Here is a 27,434-nt window from a genome sequence, read left to right as displayed (position 1 = left end):
GAGTAGGATGAAAAAACGTGAAAAAACGAGAAGAAAAGAAAGAACAAAATTTTTCATTAAAGCTTGTATTTTTGAGAAGATAAATTTGAAAATTTATCAAAACGATAAATTAAATCGAAAACGACACACGTATAAAACTATATTTTATGTTTTTTACTTACTTTTGTATGTGGAGTAATAATTAATTTCCTGTTAATTATTCTTTTTTGTCACATCTAGAATTTGTTAAATTCGAGTGTATTTGCTAAATTCTCAAACTCGATTTTTTCGAAGGCTTTAATGAAAAAATTTTTATTCTTTCTTTTCGACACACGTTTTTCTGTAGCATCATCTGCTACACTAATTACGGAACATCCTGTATAATTGTACACAGAAATGTTTTACGTTTAGTGTTTAAATACCTTAGTGACATTATATTTTATTATAATTTTATTATAATTATTATATTTTAGATGAATTTGTTTCGTCTAAATATCGAGAATATTCGAGATATTTGTAGAGACATTTTCCGCCGCGATGAAAGTTTGCGCATGCGCAAACATTTTAAGTCAGTCGAATTCGTAGTTTAAAGGTTAAGAACGCATTATTAGAGTCCCAAGCGTACGGTTGAGTAGTGCAACTTGCCGTTGTCTCGCAATAAAGTTACACTTTATTGCGTGATTCGAGACTCTTAATAATACTTGCATGTATTTGCACCAGTGAAGATATAGTCACGCGGAATATTTGTCAGTCAGACTATTCGCTGATATCTGCTATACGTATGATCATCTGATTTATTGTAAATCGTGATGCTCCGAGACGAAAACAAATAATTAGCTGTTCGTGATCTTTCTCGAACAGTGTAACACGCATTACAAAGCGTGTATTGTAGACAAATATATCGTTAGGGAGTAATACTCCTACTATTCCCGGTTTAACACGCATTTACGTATCATTATACAATAAACACGATACTTTACCTAATTAAACGAGAGCGAATAGAGGTTAGCGTCTGGCAAACAGTTCAAGGATTTGTATTGTGTGACGAAGTGTTTTGAAACGTTTCTGTCATACATCCTTTTTTTCACAAGACTTGTGCCAAAAACGTATATGTTACACAACTGATGCTTTTGTGAAATTCATTGCACGTCACAACGTACACTAGAAGACTCAAGCACATTCTGTCGAGTTCTCTGGTTCCAAATGACAGTAGGCAATTTACTATTTTGCATGTTGATTTAATAAAAAATCAAAATAAAATATCCTGCGGAGGAAACGTATCACTTTTATTCAGAATATTCTTGAATTTCGTCATATTTACAATCTGACAACACTAAGCTATTATTCGTCACGAATATTGTTATTTTTAACAAACGATAAAACTGAATTTTCAGAAATTTGTAATAAATCGTTATAAATTTTTAAGAACAAATTGTTGTATTCGAAATTGTCGATTATTGTCAATATTTAAAAATATGGCAGCATTATCTATGCAGTATCAAATCTATTCTCCTACTCCGGTTCAGAATGCAATGGGAGGAGCAAATCTCCATACACCTCCATCTATATTTCAACATATGATGGGCCAGCAAAATACCTCACAACAACCAGGGACATGGATGCAAATGCCACAAGTGCCTCCAATGTCTATACCATGGAGTGTGCCATCCCTCCAACAACCAGAATTAGTCAGATTTACCGGGGGACCAAGTTTTGAACCAGTTCTCCATCAGAAAAGAAAACTTGAGGCCTGTGATCTGCTAGATATGTAAGTAGTTGAAGTAAATGTTGCAAAAGGACCTTTTTTCATTTTTTCAGCACTTTATATTTATTGAACGATAATACAATGCTACAGGAGGCAAACAAAGCAGTTTATAACAGAAGAAAAGATGGCTGCACATTTTAAAGGTTTGCACATTAGTCCCAATTATCAACAACAATCTCCAGTACCATCGACTTCAACAGCCAACTCGCAACCAGTTACTCCTAGGAAGTTAAATATGGAATTGGAAATGGATGTAACTAATGTAATAGTAGATCAAATCAAAACTGGACCCAGATTAATTCTGTCAGAAGAACTAAAAAGGATCCAACAGGAACCTATTCTTCCAAATTCCTTGTTATCCAAACTGTAAGTGTTCTTAGTTTTTAATGTGAACTTCATTTTAGATTATTAGGCCAAATTAAATTAAATCAATTAAATTAAACTGGATTAAATCAAACTTTCTGTGTTTGTTTTATTATATCACTATTTTTGTTAGTAGAGATGATAAAGCTTTACAGTTTTTCCCTTTCAGGGAGAAGCCCTCCATGGCTTTAGTCCTTTGGGAACCGCCAAGCAAACATCTTCGTATGTTACCAACGAGGGATACACCAACACCAATTCCAGTTGCGACTGACAACAATAATAACAGCAGTGACAACAATAACAACAGTGATGATAATAATAATGCAGATATTAATAATTTAAATCAAACGATACCAAGTAGTTCATCAATTTTCGAGCCAATGGAATTATGAAATTAATTCGTTAGTAAATTACTTTTACATTTTCGTATATGGTTAACAAACAAAAAATGCGATTTCGTGTTTTATTATGTATGAAAATTGGAAGGAAAAAAATCATACTCTATATTTTTTATCTGACACTACAAGTTTGTCTAAAGTAAATGAGTATAAAGTTCTTAAATGAAAGTTAGGTAGTTATTGGAAATATACTTACCGATTACAGTAGGAAATGCAAATGTGAAAATGCCAAGTTCCTTTTGTATATTAAATTTGATTTGTCTGCAAAACTTGATGAAAAGAGAAAATAGAAAAAAAGGGTGTTTACAATAAATACCTTCATGGGTTTAATGTGGAACTCAGTATTGTAGTTATTATTAATACAGCATAATTGCATGGTTGTTTAAGAACTACCAATATCTTTCGTTATTATCTATTCTTTTGTATGCGACATGTTTTATTTGATTGCGATTAAAATTATAAGTATGTGATATTCATAAAAGAAAAAAAAAGAAAAAAAAAAGAAAAAAAATATATAAAAGAATAGTAGAATGCGTAAGAGCAGCGAGAAAATGAGAAAAAAAAAATGAAACAAAATAGTTTTATTTCTACACTATGTGTAACAATTAATGATAAGACTATTGTGATATATCGATCGTTTGTCATATGAATGAATTCGCTATGTTTCTGGATGTATGATAATTTTGCATAAAAATATGACAACGTTTCATTAATATTGAGTTCTTCATTTATTTATTATGAAAGTACAGAATGTTAGATACTGCTGAATTATGAACCATCCTTATTTTTCTTTTTTACGATAAACCTGTTAAATTTTTGGACTGTGAAATTAATTTCCCGTCACTAGATGCGAAATTTAGGTTGTCCTTAAAAGTTTTCGCGTCCTCCAAAGGTTCGTTATTAATGGCTGCCGCGATTCTCCAATCATCCAATATGGAAATATGATTTCCTTCGATCTTGTGTACTATCACATTTCCATGAGTTAACTAAATAAGAAAAATAATTTTATTATACATATTATACTATATTATACATATTAATTCATGAATCTGCTACTAGTACTAATTAATATTAACAGTTACCTTCTGCAAACCATATGCTGGGTCTGGAAATACCACAGCTGGGATTGTTGGTACCAATAACGTGATAGGCGTTCTAAGAGGTGGCAAGGAAGAGGCATCGTATTTGTCTAATACACAGATACGGTTATACATAAATGATATAATACTTTTTTGATCTTCTGGCGTGTAAATCTTATGAACTTGGTCAACTGCGTATTTGATTATTACATCTAACTTTTCATTCCAATTAGTACACTTGTCCAGCTTTAATGTGCACTATAAAAACGAATTAGTCATTAATTATTTAGAATCAAATATAGAATTTCATATATTGAGTATAGTCGACTGGTATTGAAAAGATAATTACCTCTATGACGGAGAGCGGATTATGGAGATTCAAGATTTCAAGTAGGAATTTATTTTGACGTTCATTTTCTGAAAGCGATGCTAAGTGTTCTGATATAATAGCTTTCATATAATCGGGAGATCCGTCTATTAGTATGAGTTCACCGACTAGAATATGAGATTCTAATTTTCTTGCTAATTCTATAGCTATCAATGATCCATATGAATAGCCAACTATTGTGAAATTTCTACGATTTTTACTCCTTGCTAAAACATGCTAAAAGAAAAAAAAAAATTACTTTTTTTGCATTGTAACTGACTTGCCTTCCTTTTTTATTATTAAAACATACTGGTAAAAGAGATTCGGCCATTTCTTCCACCGACGGAGTGTTGTCATGTATTCCTAATTGTAAACAAGTGGCAGGTAATTTTAATTTTGATGCCAATGCAGCAAAAACTTCGGCAGATCCTTCGATCCCAGGTATAAGGAATACTTCATTTTTCTTTTCACCACATTTAACTGGAAGCTCTATACAATACTGGTTGTCAAGTATAGAAACGTTTAGAGTCTTCATCAGCAATTTCATGCCAGTTAATTTTTCTGTCTTGGTTATTCTTTTCTTAACTTCTTTTGTTTTATTCTTTTCATCTTTTGCAGACATTTCTACAAGTTTGGCAATGTTCAAAACTCTAATATCTTGTGGAGTTAAGAAAACCTCAAAATCTCTTTCTAAAGTCTGTTTTATCTCCACAGCCATCATAGAATCCATGCCCAATTCAGCCAAGGAACAATTATGGCTCACAGTTTTTATGTCCTTTATACCTATAATAGAAGAACAATATTATTACATGTAAGTTGAATTGTAAATGTATGAACGTACTCATAATATTCATCACTGCTTCCAGAACATTGCTAACTTCTTTAGCGTTAAAACGTTTTTCTGCAACCACCATGCTGGCCACTATTGGTCTACTTTGGCACAAAAATTTGTCCATTTCCTCTAAACATGAGAATATCTTCTGAGGTAAGGTTCCACCGATTACTAGCTGCTGCTTGTTCTCTAGCATTTCTGCAGCAAGACCAACATCTCCTACAGCTCCCCATTGAATGGCCATGCCCGGAAAACCTTCTTCTACTCTTCTTTCGCAAATTCTCTCTAATACGGCATTTCCCATGCCATAATTAGTCTGTCCAGGAGTTCCTCTTCCACATGACAAAGAAGAAAATACCACAAAGTGTCGAAGTTTTGGACAAATTTTCCTAGAAAGTTCGTCCAGTTTCTTGGTGATCATGGCCTTGGGTTTCATGCTTTCTTCAAATGATTTCACAGTTTGGTTTATCATCAGACAGTCTTTTAATACAGCTGCTAGATTAAAGATACCATCCACAGCTGCCTGTTTTTCTGCCGATTTTAGGATAAACTCACAATCATCGGTTTTCGACGCGTCTACGCCAGATATTATGAGGATTTTCGTTCCATAGGATTTCCAGATCTCTGTCCTTAGCTTTTGATAGCCAGTTTGGATTCCATTTCGAGAAACCATTACTAAGTTTCTAGCACCACGTAGGACTAACCAATCTGCAAGTTCTAGACCTAATCCTCCAAGACCACCAATAATTACATAACTCTTGTTTCTTATAGCATTGAAGTGAGGATAAGCAAGAATTGGTGTATTCAAAGGCGTATTTTCATCTGTTACCTTAACCAGAATCTATGAACAGTTGAGTAACATTTATTTATGAGATATCAATTATAGAGATAAATAATGTTTTTACCTTTCCAATGTGCTTTCCTGCCGCCATATACCTAAAAGCTTCCTCCAACTGGTTTTTCTCAAAGCACTTTCTGACCAAAGGCTTGATACATTTTCTGTTCATTTGAGCACAAATGAAGTGATATACTTCTTCACTTATTTGAAGTGAATCGTTATTAATTATGGCATCGAGCATGACTCCATGAAAGCTAATTTCTTTCAAAAACACTTCCATTCCAATTTGATTATTAACAGACATATCAAATTTACCGATTTCCAAGAAACGTCCGCGATAACCCAGGCAACGAAGCGATGCCTGGAGCTTGTCTTCAGCTAAAGAATTTAAAATTATATCTACGCCTTTTCCACGTGTCTGTTTCATTACCATTTGCTCAAAGCTGGTATCTCGAGAATTCCCAATGTGATCATCGTCTATACTGGGGAATGTTTCTCTGATATATTTACGTTTTTCAGGCGTGCCTACTGTTGTAAATACTTCACAGCCTTCAGAGAGAGCTACGTTAATGGCAGCTTGGCCTACTGCACCACTTCCACTATGGATCAACACTTTTTCGCCCTTTCTTAATTTCCCAAAATAATAAAAGGCGTAAAAGACAGTAAAATACGCAGATGGAACGGTTGCTGCATCTTCCAGAGACCATTCGTCTGGCACTGGCCATAAACAATATTTATGTGGAATGACCATATTTGATATAGCCCTAAAGATGTAAGCAATCTATGAAATTAACAGAAGACCTGTATTACTGACATGACTGACTATTACTTGAGACATATCTTACTTGCTCTCGACGAATCCCATTACGCGTTTTCCATTAGAATCGATTCCACTGAACTCAAAACCAATCAGACAGTCGCTTATTTCTCTTTTCTTCACTATTGTTTCTGCCATCAATTTTCCAGTAGCCAACATCACGTCTCTGAAGTTCAATGAAGAGTACACCACTTTGACGATATTATGGTCTTTCTCATTTGGTTGAATCCAACCTTCCATCCATCGAATGGAACTTAAATCTCCCTTTACCTGTAGTACATATATAATCGTGGGAAATTTGTATTAAATTTTCTTTTTAAATAACGACAAATATTAAGATACCTTTAAATTAGCGTAGGCATGAGGAATCAAAACTGGCTTTAATTCTGGATAAGGAACGTGTCTGTAAGTTCCCCAGATATTTCCTGGCCTCAAGACATTATAGCCAATGTCTATATCAAGCTGCTTCGAGTAGAATGGATTTTCCAATGAAAATTTGGGAGCATTTTCGTCTTGAATTATCACAGTTTTTACAATCTCACCGTTGGGCTCTCTTCTTAAACACTTGACCAAACCTAGAACACCATTCTCCATATCTCCTTCTGCGACTAATATCAATCTTACTGTTTCACCACTATCTTTATCTTTCTCATTGTTTAAGATTTTCTTTACATTCTCTAACCAACTGAATTCATTGTTGTTCACGTACACTACTTCTGTTTTCTGAGGTGGTTTTTCTGCTTTCTTCAGAAGCAACAGAGTCTGCTCTTTAAAAGACTTTTCTAGTACAACATTCAGATTGCAAGTTTGAAGATAAGACAAAGTATCCCTATTGACAACACTTTCTCGAAGAAGGATAAATCCGTGGTCCATTGTTGCAACTAGAAGTTGTTCCAAAATGTCAGCTCTCTTGTTAGATAAAATATCATGAGCAGCTGCCATAAAGACATTGCCATCTTCTGGCAATTTTTGTGGTTCTATCATTGTAACAGTCTCAGGAAGTGATAATTTTTCGCCTCGTTCTGATTCTGCGGCAAGAACCAAATTTGCTCGAATCACGGGTAAATCGCTCAATACCTTCATAAAGATCGGAGTGAGAGTTTCTTCAATTGATACTTTGTTTTCCTGATCGATCACTTCGAGAATCTTTGGGCTGGTTATAATGTGACTCTCTAATGCAAGTTGTGCGGACAAGATGATCATTTCTTCTAACGATATTTGTGCTTTGTCACGATGAGCTACGAATTTGTATTCTTCCAAGATAGGGACAGACGTTAGTTTTCGAGATTGAATCGCGTTGGCCCTTATTCCGCGGATTTCGATTCCGCCAGATATTACAGTGTCATAATCATTGTATATCGAGACTGGAATTTCTATAAAACAATTACAATATCTCATTACGATTACGATATTTATGCAATTTTATATTTTTAAGGACATTAATAGATTTAAAATTACCATTATCTTCTTCCGTAAGGTATCGAATTATTTCATTATGAGCCTTCACATCAATTGTTAGTTTCTGAATTGCTGTTGGTACATATAGCGCTCTAGTATCAAGAGTCAATATCTTCATCTGTAACATGTTGTCCATAAATGCGGCCCAATTTTTCATCCAAGCGATGCGTCCTTTCGTTCCCTTGCATGATGCGCTCCTCAGCGCACAGAATAGTCCCGTATATTGGTAACCACGGAGTTTTAACTCTTTATAAATATCTTTGCTGGTCAGAACTTCCTCGTCTTCGATTTCAGTCAAGAACTTAGCTGGAATTATGTGCTGATCTGCATTCGTTTGCTCGCGAATTGTTCCTGTCACTACTGTCGTGGATCCCTCTGATATTTCGAATTTTCCAGATCCTAAAAAAGTATCAAATTAACTATAATATATTAAATAAATTTAAAGAAGTATAAATAAAAAGTTTAATGAATTTACAATACAATTTGCAATGTTTTAGAACTGAAACGAGAATAAAAAGATACAGACCTCTGTGAACCATGACAGTCAATAGAACGGAACCAGATGCGGGCAGAGTTGTTGCACGTTCGAATTTCACATTCTCAAAAACCACTGACAGTTCATCATAAAGTTTGCCTTGTAAAAAACTAATCGTCTCCCAAACCAAAATTAGGTAACCCGTCGCTGGTATTAGAGTTCTTCCATCGATCACATGATGCATCATATACTCGTAGTTCTCATCTTTAAGAGCTACTTCAATTGTTCGCTCTGCCGTGCTAATCTTCTGACTTTGACGATACATTGGCACGTACCAATCTTCAGAATGCTCCCATCTGAAAATTTAACATTGACATTCTTTGATAAAGTATCAATCGAAAAAAGAATCGTTATTAGCATTTCTAGTTTTGAATACATGTTCAGAGACTTGATATTACACATTGTTACACTCACCTGATATAAGGAGAAATCATGGGAGTGCCACGACTAACAGGGAACTCTACATGTGGATAAATATTCGCGAGTTGTGGTTGTAGACCAACATTATATAATTTCCCAAGGGCTTGCAAGAAGCATATAGCGTTGTCTTTATGATCTCTTTGAGTTAGTGCAATGTTTGTTACATTCTGATCTAAGGATCTCTTCAGGATTGCCTGTAGTAGACCATGAGGCGCAATTTCTATGGTTATAGCATCAGATGGTATCAGCGTCGCTGTTTCCGCGAACAGGACAGAGTTCAACAGGTTATTAGTGTGATATTCCGCGGAGGAGTACTTGGCAGCTTCCGTATACCACTGATTGCGAGGCACAGAAGTGCTCACCCACTTGGAACTTCTTGCTTTTGGCTGGGGAACCACTTTTTTCAAGTATGACAATAATCTTGGTCCTGCCTCTGCTATATAACGACTGTGATACGCTATATTGCTGCATGCTACTTCCTTTGCGAAGATTTTATTTGCCTGAAACAATTGGAAGATTATGAAGAAAATTTTAAAAGATTAAAATGAATCGACTTAACGTCAAAGAAGAAGACGTTGCAGGTTTTGATTATTTTTTTAAAAAATTATCATTAAATTTTGCAGAATTATATTTTTTCAAAACAAACCTGTAACTCGGCAACAAATTGCTTCACAGATTCAGTTGGACCACTTATGGTAGAACTGTCGGAACTATTATGACAAGCAACCTCTATATCTGGTGGGCATAAGTTTTTGATCTCTTCGTATCCTAGACCAATTGCAGCCATGGATCCTTGAATCATTGGCGTTTCGATAGACGCCAGACCTCTAGAGTATGCTGCAAGTATCATCTGCTCGGCAGTGAAGCACCCATCCGCGTAGGCACAACCGAGTTCTCCGACAGAATGACCAATTATGTTATCCGGTTCGATACCCACGGATGTTAACAAATCAACAAGACCAATCTGAATAAACATCCCTTGTTACTATTATACAAATGTTGAAAATCATCTTTTACAATCATCTTACCTGAATAGCAGCAATTCCAACGAAAGAATTCAAAATATTATCGAAAATCTTCTTATCCTTGTTGGTGATGATATCAACGATATCGACACCGTGTGGTTTTAAGATCGTGTCGCACTTCTGGATGGCCTTGGCAAAGATGGGGAACTTCATCAATGATTCACCTATTAGATAAGACCAATAGAATTTATTATTTTTTTAAATTATTTTCCAGTAAATTGCTTTTGAATCATGGTGCTAAAATTTCTCGACGTACCCATGCCAGGCCACTGTGATCCCATTCCAGAAAACACGAACCAAATTGGTCTCTTCATGCCAGAATATTCTTTAATATCTCTTGGTGGTTTCTCTGACGTCTTTGATCCGACCAGTGTGTATCCTCTAAATAAATGACCAGTTATATTTTCGGAGTGAATATCATGGAAGAGACGAATGTATTCGACGTCCACTGGTATACTTTCAATCTAGAAAATAATTAATTACTCTTATAATCTTCTTACAATTTCTTTTACAATTTAATTTACTTACATGATTGAGAAGAGTTTCTACCGCTTTTAGCGTACGTCCAGACACTACCACTAATCTTGGCAAATCGTCAGAAGGTGCTCCGTTGTTCACTTTCTCCTTCGTATAGGATTTTAATAAAACGTGAGCATTGGCGCCACCAAAGCCAAATGAATTTATTCCTACGTAACCACCCTTCCATGGGGTTGGTTCTGTGACCACTTCGACTCTTCCTTCTTCGAAGCATTTCATGCCTTTCATGGGACTTTCGAAATTGATGTTTGGAGGAATCAAACCACTTTCCATCGCAATGATGATCTTAAAATATGTATTTATTGAACTCATATTATTTAAACAAAGAATTCTAAAGATTCCATACCTTAGCTATCGAACAAAGACCACTGGCAGGTTCAGTATGACCCAAATTCGACTTAATCGAACCAATCTTAAGAGGAATGGTCCTTTTCTGACAGATGGCTTTATCAATAGCGTTTAATTCTTCAGGATCACCGACGCTAGTTCCGGTACCATGAGCCTCCAAGAAGGCCAATTCATTAGGAGATATTTTGCATTCCTTGTAGAATTCCGTCAGAAGCATTTTCTGAACATTACTAGCAGGGAATGTAATCCCCTGTTCCTTGTATCCGTCGCAGTTGCTTTTCGTGTGGACAATCTGTGCGTAAATTCTCTTCGCGTCTTTTGCCTTCTGCAAGAGGATCACGCTGATCGCCTCACTGCGGACGTAGCCGTTTGCTTTTGCATCGAAGGATTTGCAGCGACAGTCAGGAGCTAGTAAGCCTGATATTAAATATTTATTAACATGAAACTTGAGTCTTCGTTCATATAGGTACATTCTAATTATGCAGGACATTCAAATTACATTCTAATTGAAACATTAATGAGCATTAATAGAACAGAAGTAAAATACACTTGATTAAAGCAAGTAAAGATTTACGAATTTGATAAAATTATTATGGTTTACCGAGACGAGCGAACTGAAGAGATACGTAGGGATGAAGACAAAGGTTGCAACCTCCGACGATCACCTTGTCGCAGATTCCAGTTCGAATCATTCTGTAAGCTTGATCCAGTCCGATTAAACTAGAACTGCAAGCTGTATCAATCGCGTAAGATGGACCGTGTAAACCAAAGAAATAGGAGATCCTATTGGCTAACATGGCTCTGCTGCATCCAGTAATACCGAAACCATTTGCCTGTAAATATATCCGAAATAGTAGTAGGTACTTACGAGTTAATTTTAAATAACGTTTACTTGTAGCTTTTCGTAGAACCAAATCTTCTCCGCCTCGCTGATGCAAGATCCTATAATAACTCCGGTATTGGTTCCTTTGAGTTGTCTAGGATTCAATCCTGCGTCGACGGTGGCTTCATACGCGTGTTCCAGCAACATCCGACACATAGGGTCCAACGTATGAGCTTGTTTGTAATGAACGCCAAAGAAGATTGCGTCGAATTTGGATAAATCAGTCACCTTACCACCAGCCTTTGGAACTTCCGATTGATCTGTCGATGTACAACGAAGTTTCATTCTCATTCTGAGTGATTCAAAGTTAAATCTCAATTACCTAGTCTCCATCTTGAGTAGTTCTCCGTGATAAGATCCATTTTCTTCATTAAATTGTCCTTTAGTTCCATTACATTCCTACTTTCTGGAAACCTTCCAGAGATACCAGTAATTACCACTTCTTCTCCTGGTTCCACCGCCGCGTAATTTATCTTCATCGGATCTACTTTTACGTTACAAGACATTTTTGTTTTTTCTTGGCTTCACTTATTAATTTTTATCTTCTCGATTATCTTGATATCAAAAGAAGGATATTTTAGTCGAGTATCTTTGAGTAATCAAATCACCGTGAGACTGTCGACACGATTAAAGATCTGGAGAAACGAAAAAAGGCTTCTTATACCGAAATATTTCCCCTCCACATGTTGATTTTATTTCTGTTTTGAATATTCCTGAAGTCAATCTGCATAACGATTCCCGGTCGAAATGACCTCTGGAAATCTAGTCGATTAAATTTCATTGTCCAAAAAATTTGAGAAAATTATCATTCGTCAAGTAGCTGTTTCAATTTGGTTAAAAAATAAAATAATATATATATTTATCTATTTTAGTGATATATGATATTTGTCTTTTTAATAAAATTGAGAGACGAGGGAGGAAAATAGATAATAAAACATGTATAAAATAACAATACAAGCTTTCTTTCAATTTAGAGTTTATTCATTTCGTTAGTCGTTTGATATAAATAATTTAAGAATATTTAATTTATTGTGAATTGTCGTAATCAATCAATACGTGATATTTAAGATCGTTTCTTAAAACTGATATAACATTTTATTTTGATTTCTCAGAAACTCTTTTTTTCATAAAATTAGAGGTTTATTTATTTATTATTAAAATTGCAATATATATGTCGCATAACAGAAAACATGTTAAATATTTAATCATTTATAAATGTATCGAACTATTTTCAAATATTTTTAATGAATATTCGTTGATTCAATATTACAAATGTCAAGGGTGGCCGGATGTTGCATTGTTCTACATAAACATGTGTCCCCTTTGTGCCCCTAATTATAAAGCATAGGCAAATTTCTATATGAAAGTCAAATTTAAAGTACAGTTTAACCTTGGTCTATCCGACCTGTAAATAATTATTAAAAAATTATCATGAGACTTATGCTTTTTTCATTTCAAATTTGATATTTCCATTTTTAAAAAAGAAAAGAAAATATTTACATTGAAAATAAAATTAAGAAGTGAAATTTCTTTTCAAATTCTTTTATGAACAATGTATAATGAATCAATATATTGTTCTTAGTGCAAAAAACATGAATAAAGTAAGTTATGGAAGTATAATTATTTAAATAGATTTTTGATGTTTTTCATATAAATTTTTATTCTGTTAATAATAGGATTTTATTTTAAATTACAAAATTACAAAGGTTTTTGTATCAATACAGAAATTTGAAAATATATTATTTCATGTTTTTTTTTTTAAATAAGTATTGTAGTTACTATAATTCTTTAATTTAATGTGTAGTCACCAGTACTAGATATCATCTCTTCGTGAAAACTTTAAAGAAACTCATAGAAAGTAAAATATTACTTTTTGTGATATACATAAATATAACAAATTTGATTAACTAATACTACTTTTACTATAATAATATTATAATAAATTTTTCTAGTAAACATTTGAACTCTGACTCTATATAATTGTTTAATTCAAAAAAAATTAAACACAAAGTAAATATAAAATAAAAGTCTCCTGTTTGATAAAAAGATTTGAGTATATCCCTTTATGCATTAATTAGAAGTTATTAGTAAGAATGTATTAAATTAAATGTACAAACGCAACTTGCAACATATTGGTCAAAACTTACTTTTCTTAACTGATATTAAATGTTTACAGTCTTGATCTCAATTTTTTTGCAATTCCTACAATTACATTAAGAATAGAATCTTTATAAATTTTGTATCAAAATGTATTAATATTTGGAAACGCTAGTAAAATGTACTTTTTTCCCTTGACCATCTAAGGCTTCCATTAAACTCGACGTAAAACTGAACTCTGAACTACTTTCGTCCTCTTGATCTCTGTAAATTACATCAATATAATTACATATATAATAATTTTAAATTATGCACGTGATATTTTAATAACGTACAAAGTATCTAAACTAGTAAGACTCCCATTTAATTCTGGTATATTAGAAGAACCTTCAATTTTTAATACTTCCAAGAAAGAATTCATTGTTGCTATGTAAATTCCTTTTGATCCAACTATTCCTAAATAACGTGGACTAGATAACTCGATTAAGATTCGTTCTGGATTCTTTGTTGATAAGGTATACGCATCTTGATCGAGTTTTACGATCTCCACGGATGAAAAATGAATGATAAACAAATATGGTTTCCGGAAAGCTGTAAGAATATAAATAATCTTTTTTATGAGTATATTATATATTGATACTGTATAAAATTATTATATTTTACCAAATGCAAAAGGTAAATGATTCCATGTTGGATCAATATTTCGAGTTCTTTGGCCATTTTCATTCACAAACATTCCAAATTCATTATAGCAAAGCAAAAGCTCTACTTTTCCAGGTACAAGAGAAACGTTTAAGACACAAACTGGGAAAATGCCTAGTTTAGCTACTCCTGACAGTGCAGCTTTGACTGAGCTATCATCTTCTTCTGGAAATTCTGTAATACGATATAAATCGAATTGTTAATTATATAGTAAATTAGTTCACGAAGTAATGCAAATAATTTTTATTATTTACCATCGACACAATAATTTTCAAGGTCGATTTGAAAAAATTTATTACATCCTACTATGAGAACATTTTGAGTAAATATGGCACAACTACATGGTTCAGACGTTTCAAGTTCACGAACTCCAACAAATTCTCCAGAATCTTCTTCAATGTACCATTTAAGCAATCTATATTTATAAGAAAATATTATTAAATATGTTGAAAATTGTGTAAAAGTAAATCAAGTTAGAAATACCTACATTACATGAGATGCAGTTGCTGCACAAAGCATATCTCCTTGTAATTGATATAAATGGCAGCTATCAGTGCTAGTTAAAATTGCCTTTGTATTAATTGCTGGCCTTGAGCATTCGGCAGCTATTGCGTTACTCTTTAATTGCCTTAGACTACAAGATACTAATTGTCTATTTTCACCAGCTATCATTAAAGCAATTCCTAAATGGGGATGTAAAGTTAATTGATGCACTCTCTTCACTCCCCGAATCATAGTAAGTGTTCGTGATTTAGCACCGCTGTAGGAAAAGAGACCTTCTTCGGCACCCAATAGGAGTACATTTCCTTCAGTTAAATTGACGGCACAATTTAAGTCCAACTAAAAACATATCGTAAATGAATTTTGTAGCAAAGATACGATTTTTTTTTTACAAATAAACACGATTGCTTACTTGATTCTTTTCTAGTCTTAATATAGTTTGATATTTTTTACTTTTATGAACATTATTCATATTTTGACTAGTAACAGATTTCAGGGACTTTAACCAATTCTTCTTGTCAGTTTGACTTAAAGCCATGATATCTAAACGTGATGTCGGCCAACAAGTGGTCGATGAATTGGATTCTATTCTGAGGATAAATGGTATATCCGATTTTGCTGTTCCCATTACATCTGGATGAGTTACTGTATCTAGTACAGTAAATCCATTCTTCTCGATTAAATCGATACGATTTACTGGTGCCATTCCGGAAGACGGCTGATGATCGTAAGTACATAAATGTGTTCCTTCCAACTTAAGATACTTTCTTTCCCAGCAAGTTTTAGAACGATCGGGCAGTTTCACCCAACTTTCCATTGACGTGTCATTGTTCTTATATTGTACATCACAGGTATCCTATTATCAATAATAAATACATATTATTATAAAATATAGAATTACATGATTAAAATATTAAATATCATACCGTATCGGGTTTATCCGGTTGATCTATAGCTAATGTTTGTACGCTTGCAGTCATTGACGTTAAGCTTTCTTCACTATTTCTCCAACTTTTACCAAACTGTTTGGCAAAGCCTCCAGGTAAACCGCAAGTAGCAGGTACATTAACCGCGCATTTCAAATGTGTCATTACTTGACATTCACTGCAAATTGCTGCGCGTTTTCCAAATTGAATAGAATCCAAACATGCGGAGCACTTCCCGGCTCGCATTGGTAAACCGACTTCAAATCGATGTGGAATGTGGTGTCCAATTCTTTGTGGAGACAAACGTTTAGATAACGAAGTGGTCGATGGTTCCATAGTATAATTCACATTTTTAATATCCGGTGCTGAAGGAGACGAGGGAGCAGAAGTCGAAGCGTGCATAGCTTTCAACGTTAATAACTGTTCAGTTAATGTTTTAACTTTAGCACGTTCTTTCGCTAATTGGTTTTCTAATTCACGATATCCAACTGGCATTCCAGTACCACTAGGAGGAATATTTTCTTTCTGTTTAGTACCAAGTATTTTATCACACACTGTTTTCTTCTTCTTACTGCACTCTTCTAATTTGAACTGCAAGTAATCTATCAGCTTCGTTTGTTGTTGTCTAGTACTCTCAGCTTTCACTTCTCTTTCTTGATAGAATTGTCGCATTTCCTCCAAGATACTTTCTAGTTCTGTGATTCGCATCCTAAGTTCCTGACCTTGGTCAATGCTGCTCTGCAAATCGTTCATTAACACAAAATTCGCTTCTTTTAATTCGTGAACTCTAGTTAAGTGTTGACTACTTTCTTCCTTAACGACTCTTGTTTCGGCTTTAGTGACGTCAAAAGCTCGTTTCATTTCTGAAAGATCGCATTCCAATTCCCCACATTTACTAGTCAAATTTTCGACCTGTTCATTTAACTGTTGTACAAGTTTTTTGTACTGATCCCTCTGAGCGATTAGACCATTTCTTTCGCTTTCTATATCGCTCGTTTCAGATTCAAGCCTTTCGATATTCCGTTCTGCTGCCAATCTCAATGATCTTTCTTCATTTTGTATGGTCTGTGCTTCACGAAGTTTCGCCTCAGTCGCTTCCAGATCCTTTTGTAACTTCATTTTATCTTGAATTAATATATTTTCTCGCGTTTCGTGATCGCTTGTTAATCTTTCGTAATCTGTAAGCTGTTCTTCAAGTACTGTGCATGTTTCTTTCAGAAGTTCAGTATTCAATTCATAGCCTCTAATTTCTTGTTCTAATTTTTCTATCTTGGATTCTAATTCACGTATTTCTTCAGTGTGTTTTGTAATAATCTGTGTCAGACGCTTGTTTTCGGTACTTAAACTATCGACACGATCTTGATTCACTCTTGATTGTTTCCTTGCTGCATCTAATTCCCTACGTAACGACGCACTTGAAGACTGAAGTTCTTCTATTTGATGATTGGATTGAGTCAAAGCTCTTTGAGCCGAATCAGCTTGCATTTTATTTCTAGAAGATTCTTTAGTAATGTCATTTAATGATGCTTTTGCACTGTCTAGCTCTTTAAGTAACTTTCTTGACTTCTCTTCTTTCTCTTTTACCGCGTGATCTAATTTTTCACTTAATTTTTGCTTTTCTTCCTGTAAGGTTTTAATTTTTTCTTCTGCTCTTTTAATTTCTCTTGTTGCAATTCGCTTATCTAAATTTGCATCTGATAGTTCTTTTTCCTTCTTCCATAAACTGATCTGCGCTTGCTTCGCGGTTTGACGTTCTACGTTTAAATTTTCTTTCATTGTTTGAAGTTCTTGTTCTAATTTTCCTATTTGCTCTTCTAAATGCGTATCCGTTTTTATTACAGATATTCTACTTGTACTTGGCTGTACAGTTTCCATCTTAAGAGTAGCATTTTCTGCTTCTAATTTAGTAACGCTTTGTTCCAAGCGTCGTAATAATTCTTCTAAATTGCCAACCTTACGTAAATGTTCTTCTATAAACAAATAAAATGTTTCGTTACATATATTATCTTACATATATTATTGTACAAATATACCTTCTTTTTCAAGAGAATCCTGCAATCTCTTTTGCAGAGCAGCTTTATCTTGTGTAGCTTGTTCTAAATTTAAAACAAGAGCTTCATTCTGTTCCAAGTTTATCATAGTTTCACTTAAGTCAGACTTTATTACCTAAGAAATATTTATACATATAAAAAAAAAATTTTTATAAGCGAATAGATAGTTACATCAAATTAAATACTGATTGTATACCTGTAATTGTTGCTTTAGTTGTTCATTTTCAAGTTTTGACATTTCTAATTGTTCCTGCATTGTGGCAACTGCCTGTTCTGATGTTATAGCATTATCTAACTGCTTTGCTCTTTCTTGTAATTGTTTCTTTAAAGCTTCTATCTCTGTATCCCTGGCTGGTATTGTAGCTTGTATACTACGTAATTGTTCTTGACAATCTTTTAGTTCATTTTGAGCCAACTCTAAAGCAACATTCAGTCTTGATTCACGACAGTGATTGGAATCTTGTTCATTTCTTAATTTAGTCTCTAAATCTGTATTTTTGGCTATTTCTAAATCCAATTTTGCTCTAAGTTCAGCTAATTGATTATGTGCACGTGCAGCTATTTCTTCCAGTTTAGTTTCAACACCTTGTGCACTTTGCCGGTTAAGCTCCCTTGTTTTGGCGAGTGATTCTTTATATTGCATCTAATAAAATAATAATATTTCAGTTCTTTTTTACAATACATATAGATGTAGTTAATTTAAATTAAAGAAATTTTATTAAGATGTTTTACTGAATTCTAAATACAACATTATACACACACAAATGTATACATACATGTTACTAACCTGAAATACTCTAAGTTTATGTAACTCTGCATTTGCTGTCTGAAGTTCACATTCTGTTCTTTGCAATCTTGAACTCATCTCATTGTTACTGGTACATAATTCTGTAATTCTTACAGTTTGTGTTTCAATATGTTTGTTTAACTGTGCAATTTTTTCCTTTTCTGCATTTTCCCATTTACGCTTAGCATCTTTTATTAAACTTAAAGCTCTGGTTTCTAAATCTCTTCTTTCTTGACGTTCTAGCTCTGACATTATAAAACAATTGTTACATACAGTTTTGTATGTATAATCATAAGATTTTACTAATTATGTTTAAGCATATAATGGTTCAAATCCAATCCAATTTTTAATAAAATTACAAAATCCCAATTTGAATTGAATATTAAACATTCAAAAATAATAATATAATGAATTATCAAAATAATTATGACCACAGGCTATTTAAAAAAATTCCATGGTTCTTCTACTGATTACTGTAGTAGCATAATTTTGATAATATTCAAATTACAAGATGATAAAAAAGCCACTACTTAATATTTCTATATATGAGTTACAAATGAATTTACCTAATGTTCTTTTTATTCCACTCAATTCTGATTTTGTTGCAACTAATTCTCTTTCAAGAATATCTCTCTCCTTATTAAAAGCCTCTAATCTTTTTGATTTTTCTTGAAGTTGCGCTTCTAACTGCTTCATCTGACTACATTTTTCCTGCAATTCAAATATCTTCTTTTGTTTCTCTTGAATTTCTTTTTTCTTGCTATCCAATTGTGCTTCCAATTCACTTTTCTCCTTGGAAAATTTCTCAGATTGTGAAGAATGATGCTTGTGAAACTTGAATTCAAAAATGGAAGAACAATCTTTCTCAATATCTTTGGATTGATCATTTGAACCTGTTGCACGTGTATTTCTATCACCATCTACAAATGTAAAATACATTAGGAACAAATATATAAGAAATTGTTAAACACAGATATTATTAAAATATTTACCAAGACTTTTCCGAATCGCTTCTAAATCACATTTTGCTGTCCTCATTTCCTTTTCCAGTTGTTCTTTCTTTTTGTTAGACATTTCCATTTTTTTTGTTTTTTCCTCATCTTCTTGGGTCTCATAGCTGATGGGTAGTTTATTTCTCCCACAAATTCTTTTATAATGTGCTTCAAATTCCTTCTCTCTGTTTTGGAAATCCATCCTCTTTATTGTTCATTTGTAATTAAAGTATCTTGAATATCTTTATCTCACATTTGATTGGGTAGATTGTCAGAGCAGCCGGTCTGATCAAAAACTTTTCCAATCAGAGCAAGAACCTTTATTTCATAACAATTGCTTGTTCATCTCAAACTAATTGAGAAAGTTGAAACTGACATATAAAAATACAGTAATTTCAGTGTTCGAACTTTCGTATGAACACTATCTTTTGTAAAATTCCTGCGGTTTATAACCTGCCTAATTGAAATAACTCGGATAACCACGACTCTATCGTGCGCGTGATGTTCTTCTGTTGTGTAACAACGTTTTCGTGTGATCGTTCATTATGGAAATGTTGTGTTTAAAGGTACACGTTTTGTTTCACGCTATCGTATTTTAACGGTTACGGATTAAGCTCCATTTTTGTAATTCAAAATTCTGTTTGACGCCGAAGGATCGTTTTCCCAATAGGTGGCACTAAAGTCAACGAATTGCACTGCCCTCTGGACCAATGAACGAGTAAAGTTTGCTCATTTGAAAATCTTCAATTCAAGAGACAATTTGTGTCGGAATTTTAACATAAATGTAAGTGTATACATTTCTTATTTATCAGATATTCTTACATATTTGAAAACGGTACTAGTTAGAGAAAGGTAAGTACACGGACAGTAAATAATTTCGTTGCGCGACGTGTTACGTTTGAAACGTAAACTACTCTGTGTAGAAATTAACGTAATTTGTGCGTCGTTTTAAAATATGTTAAGAATTTTTATTCGTTTTTCTTTTTCAGAACTGAAACAAGCTCAAATATAACGAGTATATATAACATTAATTATATTTGTGTAATTATCTCAGTACTCAAGTCATCAATACACTACATTAAGTATAATTAATGAGACCATTGTCAGTTTCATATTGGTAATTTTCTTACAGTGTTAATAGAAATTCTATTTGAATGTGTAAATGCGTGAATATCATTGAAATATTTTTAACATCTCGTATAGACGAGAGTTCTTATTTTCTTTTTGTTCTAGGTTAGGTATCTACGTGCGAATTGCGCGCGTAAAGATCATAGCGCCAACAAAACGGCGAGATTTCGCAATTATATCGATAATCGATATGATTGATATATTTTCTTGTAATCGTTCGATAATATTGAAACATGGACGCAGAAGCACCCATTTTAGGCGGCAAGCACAGCAGGAAGAAATTGTCAGGTAAAAATTTGCAATATTGTTAAGTATATTAAATATATCTGGCATTATTTGAGAGTTATTACATATTGAACTTAATTATTTGCTGATTAGATGTGAATATGTGTATTTCCATTTCAATGGTTCAAGAAAATATTTGAACATCCATAGACAAATTTTATTTACATATTACTTATATTATTATAACAATATACGATTAGTATAGTACAATTATATTAGTAAAATTATAAATTATATTAAAAGTTCATGGTTCCATATTTATTGACTAGATACCTTGTTGGTTTTGAAATTATTGTTCAAATGAACGTTCTTGTACATTAAAATACTGTATATTGTACTCATGTTAATAAAATTTCAAAATGTTTCGTATTAGTGTGCGCAGATATCCATAGAAGTCACAGGAAAACGATCCAGTCCTATTTTATGTTCGAGTTTCTAGTTCATAATATGTAAGTACTTGTTGCAAATTGAATATTACTATTAAAATTTCATATTCAATAGATCAATTTTTCATTATTTCAAATAGAAATTTCTAAATAATATGTTTTATGCTTTGTTACAGATTTTAATCAGTCTTCATTTCTCTCATGGGATTCGACGATGATATCATGGGACATCCTAATTGTGAGTCGCATGCATTTTTGTTCCTCTAGTTACTCAATCATGTCGTAGGATGAAAGGTCCGAATCGACACGAGTAACTGGTTGTATTATGTAGAATTTTTGACAAACGAGCACAGTGACCACGGGTATTTATACCCGTGAGTAGTAACGTTTTCTTGTCTGTGTTTTATTATTAATTTAGGCTAGATTTTCTCGCATATTTCGCGTTGTCGAATATTAATAATAATGCATTAATAACGTATATGAACATGATATTGATATTAATATAAATAATATATTATGATATACGTGTTTTATCTGCGAGTGGGAATTTTTATTTATAAAATAAAGTTGAAATTCAGTTTTATTCGCTTAAAAATGTATGAAACTTCACGTGCGAGAAAACTTCGCGACAGGCAGATATCAGAATCAAAGCAAACAGGTTTAAACATTACTTTTGCGTTTTCGAAAGATGTGTTTTGATGAAGAAATCTCTTCAATTAATTTTTCTATTAATATCTCACATAGACAATCTATTATTACTCATTGAATTTAATATTATTTGCTTTATAAATGTATTCATTGTTGACTTCTTTTACTCAAGTAATTGTACTCAAGCAACATTTCATTTCATTATATAATTAGAGTGAATTGTAGAATCATTGAAAATTGAAATAAAATGAAAAAAATGTAACAAGGAATGTTAGTCCGTGACGCAAAATAGATATGTTAATTATTTTTTTTTAGCTCAGGATTTTTAGGTTCTTCCTATATTCATAGCCCAGATGTTACTTGGATGGCAGTGAGTATGATGACTATAGCTAATAATTTCTCAGCGAATAACTATATCACTTTGTGATATGTGGAGTGTGTTGGTCTTTTGTCTGGTTCTGTCTTTCGTCATTTTTTAAATATAATGAAAGGGGAGTTGGATAGGATAGGTAGCATATTTTCTGATGTTTCTATTAAATATAAGTAGGTTGACATAGTCTCTGGTTGAGTCTTGAAACATATATCATGCGAGATTTTGCATTTATTGATCATTACAATAATTGCTCGTATTTAAATATGAAAGTGGCAATTCTGTGACTTTTTTTACGAACAGAGAATTTCAGTTTTAAGTTTCAAGACTACTGAAGAAAGAAGAGGCTATAAGCCGAAGAGGCCCAAACAAATTGTCACTCAAGAGGGCAACTACTCCTCATCCTCTGGACCATTTAGTTGATTCAGAGCATGGGAAGTTATTCTTGTTACTACTTTGTCACTATGCTCGCTTTTAATATTTGTAGTAGTAGTTTTTTTTTTAGTAGTAGTAATAGTAGTAATAGTAGTAGTTGTTGTGTGTTTTGTAGTAGTAGACTTTCTGGCTCATTTTCATGTTCCATATTATCGTGAATTTTTATTAATGTTGTGATTTTAATTAACCTATCGGTTTGTGATATAATCGAATTTTCGTGTTTTGAGTTGGAGTTTGAAATTAGAGTTAGAGTTAAAGTTCATTTCGAATTGAATAATTAGAGTTGCGGAAAAGTGATAATTTTGGTTTGAGTTAGCATTGCGCATAATAAGATACTATAATTGCATTTAGAATTTTTTATTATAAATTTCTTTAGAATTTCTTTAGAACTTATGACATAAAAATGAAATCAATTTATTGCATATTTCAATTAAATTGATTATAAGTAAATAAATAAATAATTTTTAAATTAATTATTATAAATTTTCACAGATAAATAAAAAGGAAAGTTTCAAGCATGTATTGAAAATTTTATATCATTAATGTAAATGTTCAACTTATAATAAGGTACGTGGATATCAATATACGTGATATCCTCATCTTCTTTACTTACTTCCTCAAACCAGCAGCAATCTCGTGCGGCATTAATGCTACGTTTTAACATTGCGTCACATCGCGACTTTCTACATCCTCTTCACGGTACTGTTATAAAAATTCCCTCGACATTTAATCACGTGAAAGGAATCTTACAGCTCTCGGATCCCGAGTTAATACTCGTACCGGCGTAGATCATGCTCTCTCCAGAAAGAGAAGAAAAGAGAAAGACGGTGATTCCGTCTATCGTATTTAATCGCTGTGAAGTATTACCACGTCTCGCGGTGGTCCAGCTGCTCAGAATAACGCTCGCAAAAATTAAATTTATTATCCATGGAGCTGGTTTCCTATATCCGTATTCCGGATATTAGAACTTCAACCTCGGAAGTTTATTCCTTGAATTTTTATTCTTTATAGTCTTCTGTCAACTGTTTGACGTGTCTATAGTTTGCATATATTGGAATTAGAAAGATTTGGAGATTAGCTACTTGAATTTTCATCTTTCTCGGATTTAAAATTTCAGAATTTGAAATTTCAAAGTTGAATTACCTACATTCTTCACTTCTTCGTGTTATTCGCTTTAAAACTTGCGAATAAATCACCCAGATTTTTGTTTCTTACGACTGTTTAATTGTTCGTCAATTTTTCATAAAGATTCTTAATTTACTGAAATGCCTTCTGCGAGTTTTCGACTTTGTAGAATATTGACATGCAGAACATTGAGCGGCAGATGCGTGTCATGTTTTTATAGTTGATTTTATGGTTGCACCGGAACCATTTACTTTCTCAGCGGCGTTCTACCGTGACTCGGTGGGCACACGTGTCCTTTTCCTGTTTTCCCTATCTTTTCCCCTGAACATCATTCCGCGATTAGGCGGTAGGGATCGTTACATGAAATTACGCAAGCTCGTTTCCATGAGTTTTAGAGCGTATTGCCGGCGTAATCGTCGTAAGCCGTTATTTTGATGAGATTGAACTTCCTTCGACGACCAAGCATAATGCGAGACCGTGCATTTCACCGAGAAAGAAAAAGGAAATATTGTCTTTTCGTACAGTTCAATTGGTTGGTTAATAGTTCGTAGAGAAGTAACTGTATTATATACAGTCGATTCGCCTGTGTTCCATCAAAGGGAACGTTGATATCAAAATCGCGATTATGTTACAGTTTTATTAGTACAGTAAATAGGTTGGATAACGTAGCGGTACGAAATTAATGGCGTATACTGGAAATTATCGATTAGTTGGAAACTGTAAGATGCTCTTGATGCCACATTAAGATATCAGAATTTTTGATTGTGCAAGTATTCAAGTATTTGCCGAGGAATTTAAACGCGCATATTCATGCTTAAATATTGAAACGAATTATTAGTATACAAGTATGTAAATATTTAAACATCCAAGTATACTATATTTGCATAAGCGTTCAAATATTTCAAAGCACAAAATATTTAAGTTTACTCAAGTGCACTTCATTTATACAGATAAATTATTAAGAAATAATGAAAATCTTTAAACAATTATGTATGATTTTGTGTACAAGTAATTTTACAATGAAGATTCAAATTTTGAGAGTAGATTCCTTGAAGTTTCCTCCAGAGATGCAGGAGAGAAACAAGGACGGTGGAAACGCATTTCTCCGATTATCGTTCAATTTTAAGATCATTGTATTCGATATAAGTGAATTGTCAGGTTGTTTCCGCGCCAGTGAGCAAAACTTGAGAGCTCTTTTTCAGCGGACCTTCTTCCTTTTCGTTTTCCGCTTCTCCACTCTGTTACAGATGTCAGTCCCGTTGGATTTGGCTCGGGAAACATGTTTCGCATTCTATCGAAGCGGAGAGAACGCGCATACCATTCGTTTGGATCTTGTTTCACCTAATCGTTCAGAAAGGTGCGAACTATCTCTAGAGAGAGTGTCTAGATTACAAAGTCTCATTTATACTCAATCTTACCAACGACTAACGATTTCTTATTGATACCTTTAGTTTGATTCTTATTTTGAACACATCGATTCTAATTTTTAAATTAGAATTACCGTAGGATTCTTTGTCAATACTTGATATTTACGATTGTGTGTTCGTTATTAGTTGTAGACGAACCAGATTAGTAACGATTAGGGCAATAATCTTTTTCTCCTTTTATGACGACACTGTCATCTGACGCCATGAATTATTCATGAAATCAATATTTTACATCGTCTGCCTCTCGTATACAAGCTCGATTGCTTTAACTCTATCAAGTAGCTATCAATCAATCAAATTAAATCTCTCATGCTTCAATAATCAACCAAATCAAATTTTCTCATTCGATAGTTCACTATAGTTTTTCCAATCTTTTTTTTTTCTGTAATCTGCAGCTTCCAAATTAATACCACTGATTTAATCAATTTTTTCATGCTTCTTGGTTTAATTATTAATTTAGTTTTTCAATTAAAAATAAATACATTCTGTTTATTATGCTTTCCTTCAAAATTTCAATTTTTCTCTGTCAACGTGACACAGAGGAAAATATATAAAAAATAATTCGAATTACAACACTGGGGCGAATTTCAATTTAAATCGTTCCAGCCTAAAAAAGTACAATCCAATCCAATGTAAATTCGCACGAGCGTCTATAATCACTTTCTATTCTTGAAAGAATAGCTTTTTTCACAATCTTCACGTACCTCGAAGCGATCTTACCTGCGAATGGTTGAGTGCTCATGTTCTTCGCGAGTTCTCCAGCGATACTTAGATGCATCTGGTTAGGATTCGTAGCAGCACGCTCGTCGCGGCTCGTTTTTGTGGATGATCTCCTGTATCGGGTGGCCCGTATAAATATGTAATACGACTGATGATCTAGTCTCTAATTTCTACTCCCTCGTTTTCGTCATCGCGCGATCGGATACGCTCGATCGCACGTGCAAATCGATACTCGTCGATTGGGTAACCTAGTGTCGAGAAACATCATAGATTTTCATTTTCAATTGATTTCTGCCTCTGTTCGTGCGATTGGATGTTTGCAATTTTGAAGAAGAGTTATTCTAAGTAGGGCTGCTATCCGTCCAGGTTTCCTCGGATTTGTTCTGGTTTTTAAAACCAGTTTAAAGGGATTTTCTGTGTTTATGTGGTTGTGACGTATGTCAGACACATACAGACTGATGCAATGACGGTTTTTGTTCTTCTAGAAGCAATTTTCATTAGACGTGAACACAGTGTAGTTTGAATATACTGTCACATCACGCACTCGTGGTAACGTGCAACATTTAGATATCAATATGTAAAGTGCAAAAAATGTTGAAAAGTCGGTAAATGATGCAATAATGATTAAAAATATGATGAAAATATAAATATGAAACATATACATTTTATTTGTCAATCTTTTTGTACAACCGTGTATGTATCGGAATTTCCAGCACATGTCAATTTCGCTTTCAGTGTTTCAATGTCTCAATTAATTCGAAGTTCCTTTTGAAACTTATTCGCAAATTGCAAATTAATCATACAGTTTGAGAACCGTCCCTTTCTTCATTTATTTAAAAATTACAAATGATTCTTTTTATATTGGTCGGCTGACCGATGCTCTACATGCAATCCGTCCTTGCAAATCGTCTCACGTATTAATTGACCTGAATAAATAATAATGACAAATGGTCAGGTTTAGTTTTAGCCTCACCTTTCATTTATATTCGCCGATTAATCCGCGCGTGGGTTAATGCAATCTTCTGTTATTAATGCTACTCTCACTCTTCAGTTTCACGAACTGAATAAATCTAATCGAATTAATATGCCTGCTTTGAAAGAACGATTATATGTAAGAAACGTCGGTCAAAATTAAAAATAGAAAGTGCGGAATTAATAGGAGAAAGAAAAGAGACAGTAAATATGTGTTGGTACTTTATATCCTCAGGTT

The 27,434-nt window shown here is 33.4% G+C and overlaps 3 protein-coding genes across 5 annotated transcripts; 1 reads left to right on the top strand and 2 right to left on the bottom strand.

Annotated features, from left to right (window-relative positions):
- Positions 1-557: 557 nt before the first annotated feature.
- LOC122528272 (rho GTPase-activating protein gacM-like) lies at positions 558-3,218 on the top strand. 3 transcript variants are annotated; one of them, XM_043653239.1, is made up of 4 exons: positions 558-758; positions 1,506-1,747; positions 1,835-2,110; positions 2,277-3,218. In XM_043653239.1, exons 2-4 carry the CDS (start codon positions 1,512-1,514, stop codon positions 2,497-2,499), a joined length of 735 nt encoding a protein of 244 aa, XP_043509174.1. In that variant the 5' UTR covers positions 558-758; positions 1,506-1,511; the 3' UTR covers positions 2,500-3,218. The 3 variants fall into 3 exon arrangements, with proteins under 3 accessions (XP_043509174.1, XP_043509173.1, XP_043509172.1); XM_043653238.1 differs by having other exon boundaries at positions 559-1,188; XM_043653237.1 differs by lacking the exon at positions 558-758 and having other exon boundaries at positions 1,204-1,747.
- LOC122528262 (fatty acid synthase-like) lies at positions 3,215-12,285 on the bottom strand. Its single transcript, XM_043653217.1, has 19 exons — positions 11,967-12,285; positions 11,654-11,904; positions 11,363-11,594; positions 10,760-11,178; positions 10,405-10,698; positions 10,133-10,340; positions 9,880-10,040; positions 9,498-9,815; positions 8,846-9,351; positions 8,423-8,727; positions 7,897-8,295; positions 6,781-7,811; positions 6,467-6,708; positions 5,689-6,385; positions 4,793-5,624; positions 4,262-4,734; positions 3,934-4,188; positions 3,588-3,842; positions 3,215-3,491 (listed from the first exon to the last, which is right to left on the bottom strand). The coding sequence occupies exons 1-19, from the start codon at positions 12,148-12,150 to the stop codon at positions 3,300-3,302; spliced, it is 7,254 nt and encodes a 2,417-aa protein (XP_043509152.1). The 5' UTR covers positions 12,151-12,285; the 3' UTR covers positions 3,215-3,299.
- A 1,564-nt stretch (positions 12,286-13,849) lies between these two features.
- Positions 13,850-20,346, bottom strand: LOC122528263 (citron Rho-interacting kinase-like). Its single transcript, XM_043653218.1, has 12 exons — positions 19,701-20,346; positions 19,275-19,628; positions 18,709-18,953; positions 18,118-18,564; positions 17,904-18,036; positions 15,871-17,840; positions 15,357-15,800; positions 14,931-15,283; positions 14,698-14,858; positions 14,405-14,617; positions 14,077-14,332; positions 13,850-14,005 (listed from the first exon to the last, which is right to left on the bottom strand). The coding sequence occupies exons 1-12, from the start codon at positions 19,900-19,902 to the stop codon at positions 13,897-13,899; spliced, it is 4,887 nt and encodes a 1,628-aa protein (XP_043509153.1). The 5' UTR covers positions 19,903-20,346; the 3' UTR covers positions 13,850-13,896.
- Between the last annotated feature and the right edge of the window lie 7,088 nt (positions 20,347-27,434).

This window comes from Frieseomelitta varia, unplaced genomic scaffold (genome assembly GCF_011392965.1).
Source record: "Frieseomelitta varia isolate USP_RPSP 00005682 unplaced genomic scaffold, Fvar_1.2 scaffold_248, whole genome shotgun sequence".
NCBI lineage: Eukaryota > Metazoa > Arthropoda > Insecta > Hymenoptera > Apidae > Frieseomelitta > Frieseomelitta varia.
The sequence above is the reverse complement of the archived record's forward strand: the minus strand, read 5'-3'. Positions and strand labels throughout refer to the sequence as shown.

Bases quoted from the DNA above. Each gene is read 5' to 3' on its own strand.
- LOC122528262 (XM_043653217.1), bottom strand. From the start codon at position 12,150: ATGTCTTGTAACGTAAAAGTAGATCCGATGAAGATAAATTACGCGGCG. The intron at 10,041-10,132 runs GTACGTCGAGAA...CTTATCTAATAG, and splicing joins ATCACAGTGGCCTGGCATGG to GTGAATCATTGATGAAGTTC. The intron at 3,843-3,933 runs GTAATTATCTTT...TCGTTTTTATAG, and splicing joins ATCCGCTCTCCGTCATAGAG to TGCACATTAAAGCTGGACAA.
- LOC122528272 (XM_043653237.1), top strand. From the start codon at position 1,455: ATGGCAGCATTATCTATGCAGTATCAAATCTATTCTCCTACTCCGGTT. The intron at 1,748-1,834 runs GTAAGTAGTTGA...ACAATGCTACAG, and splicing joins GCCTGTGATCTGCTAGATAT to GAGGCAAACAAAGCAGTTTA. The intron at 2,111-2,276 runs GTAAGTGTTCTT...TTTCCCTTTCAG, and splicing joins AATTCCTTGTTATCCAAACT to GGAGAAGCCCTCCATGGCTT.
- LOC122528263 (XM_043653218.1), bottom strand. From the start codon at position 19,902: ATGGATTTCCAAAACAGAGAGAAGGAATTTGAAGCACATTATAAAAGA. The intron at 17,841-17,903 runs GTATATTTGTAC...ATTTGTTTATAG, and splicing joins GGATTCTCTTGAAAAAGAAG to AAGAACATTTACGTAAGGTT. The intron at 15,801-15,870 runs GTATGATATTTA...TATTGATAATAG, and splicing joins AACCGGATAAACCCGATACG to GATACCTGTGATGTACAATA.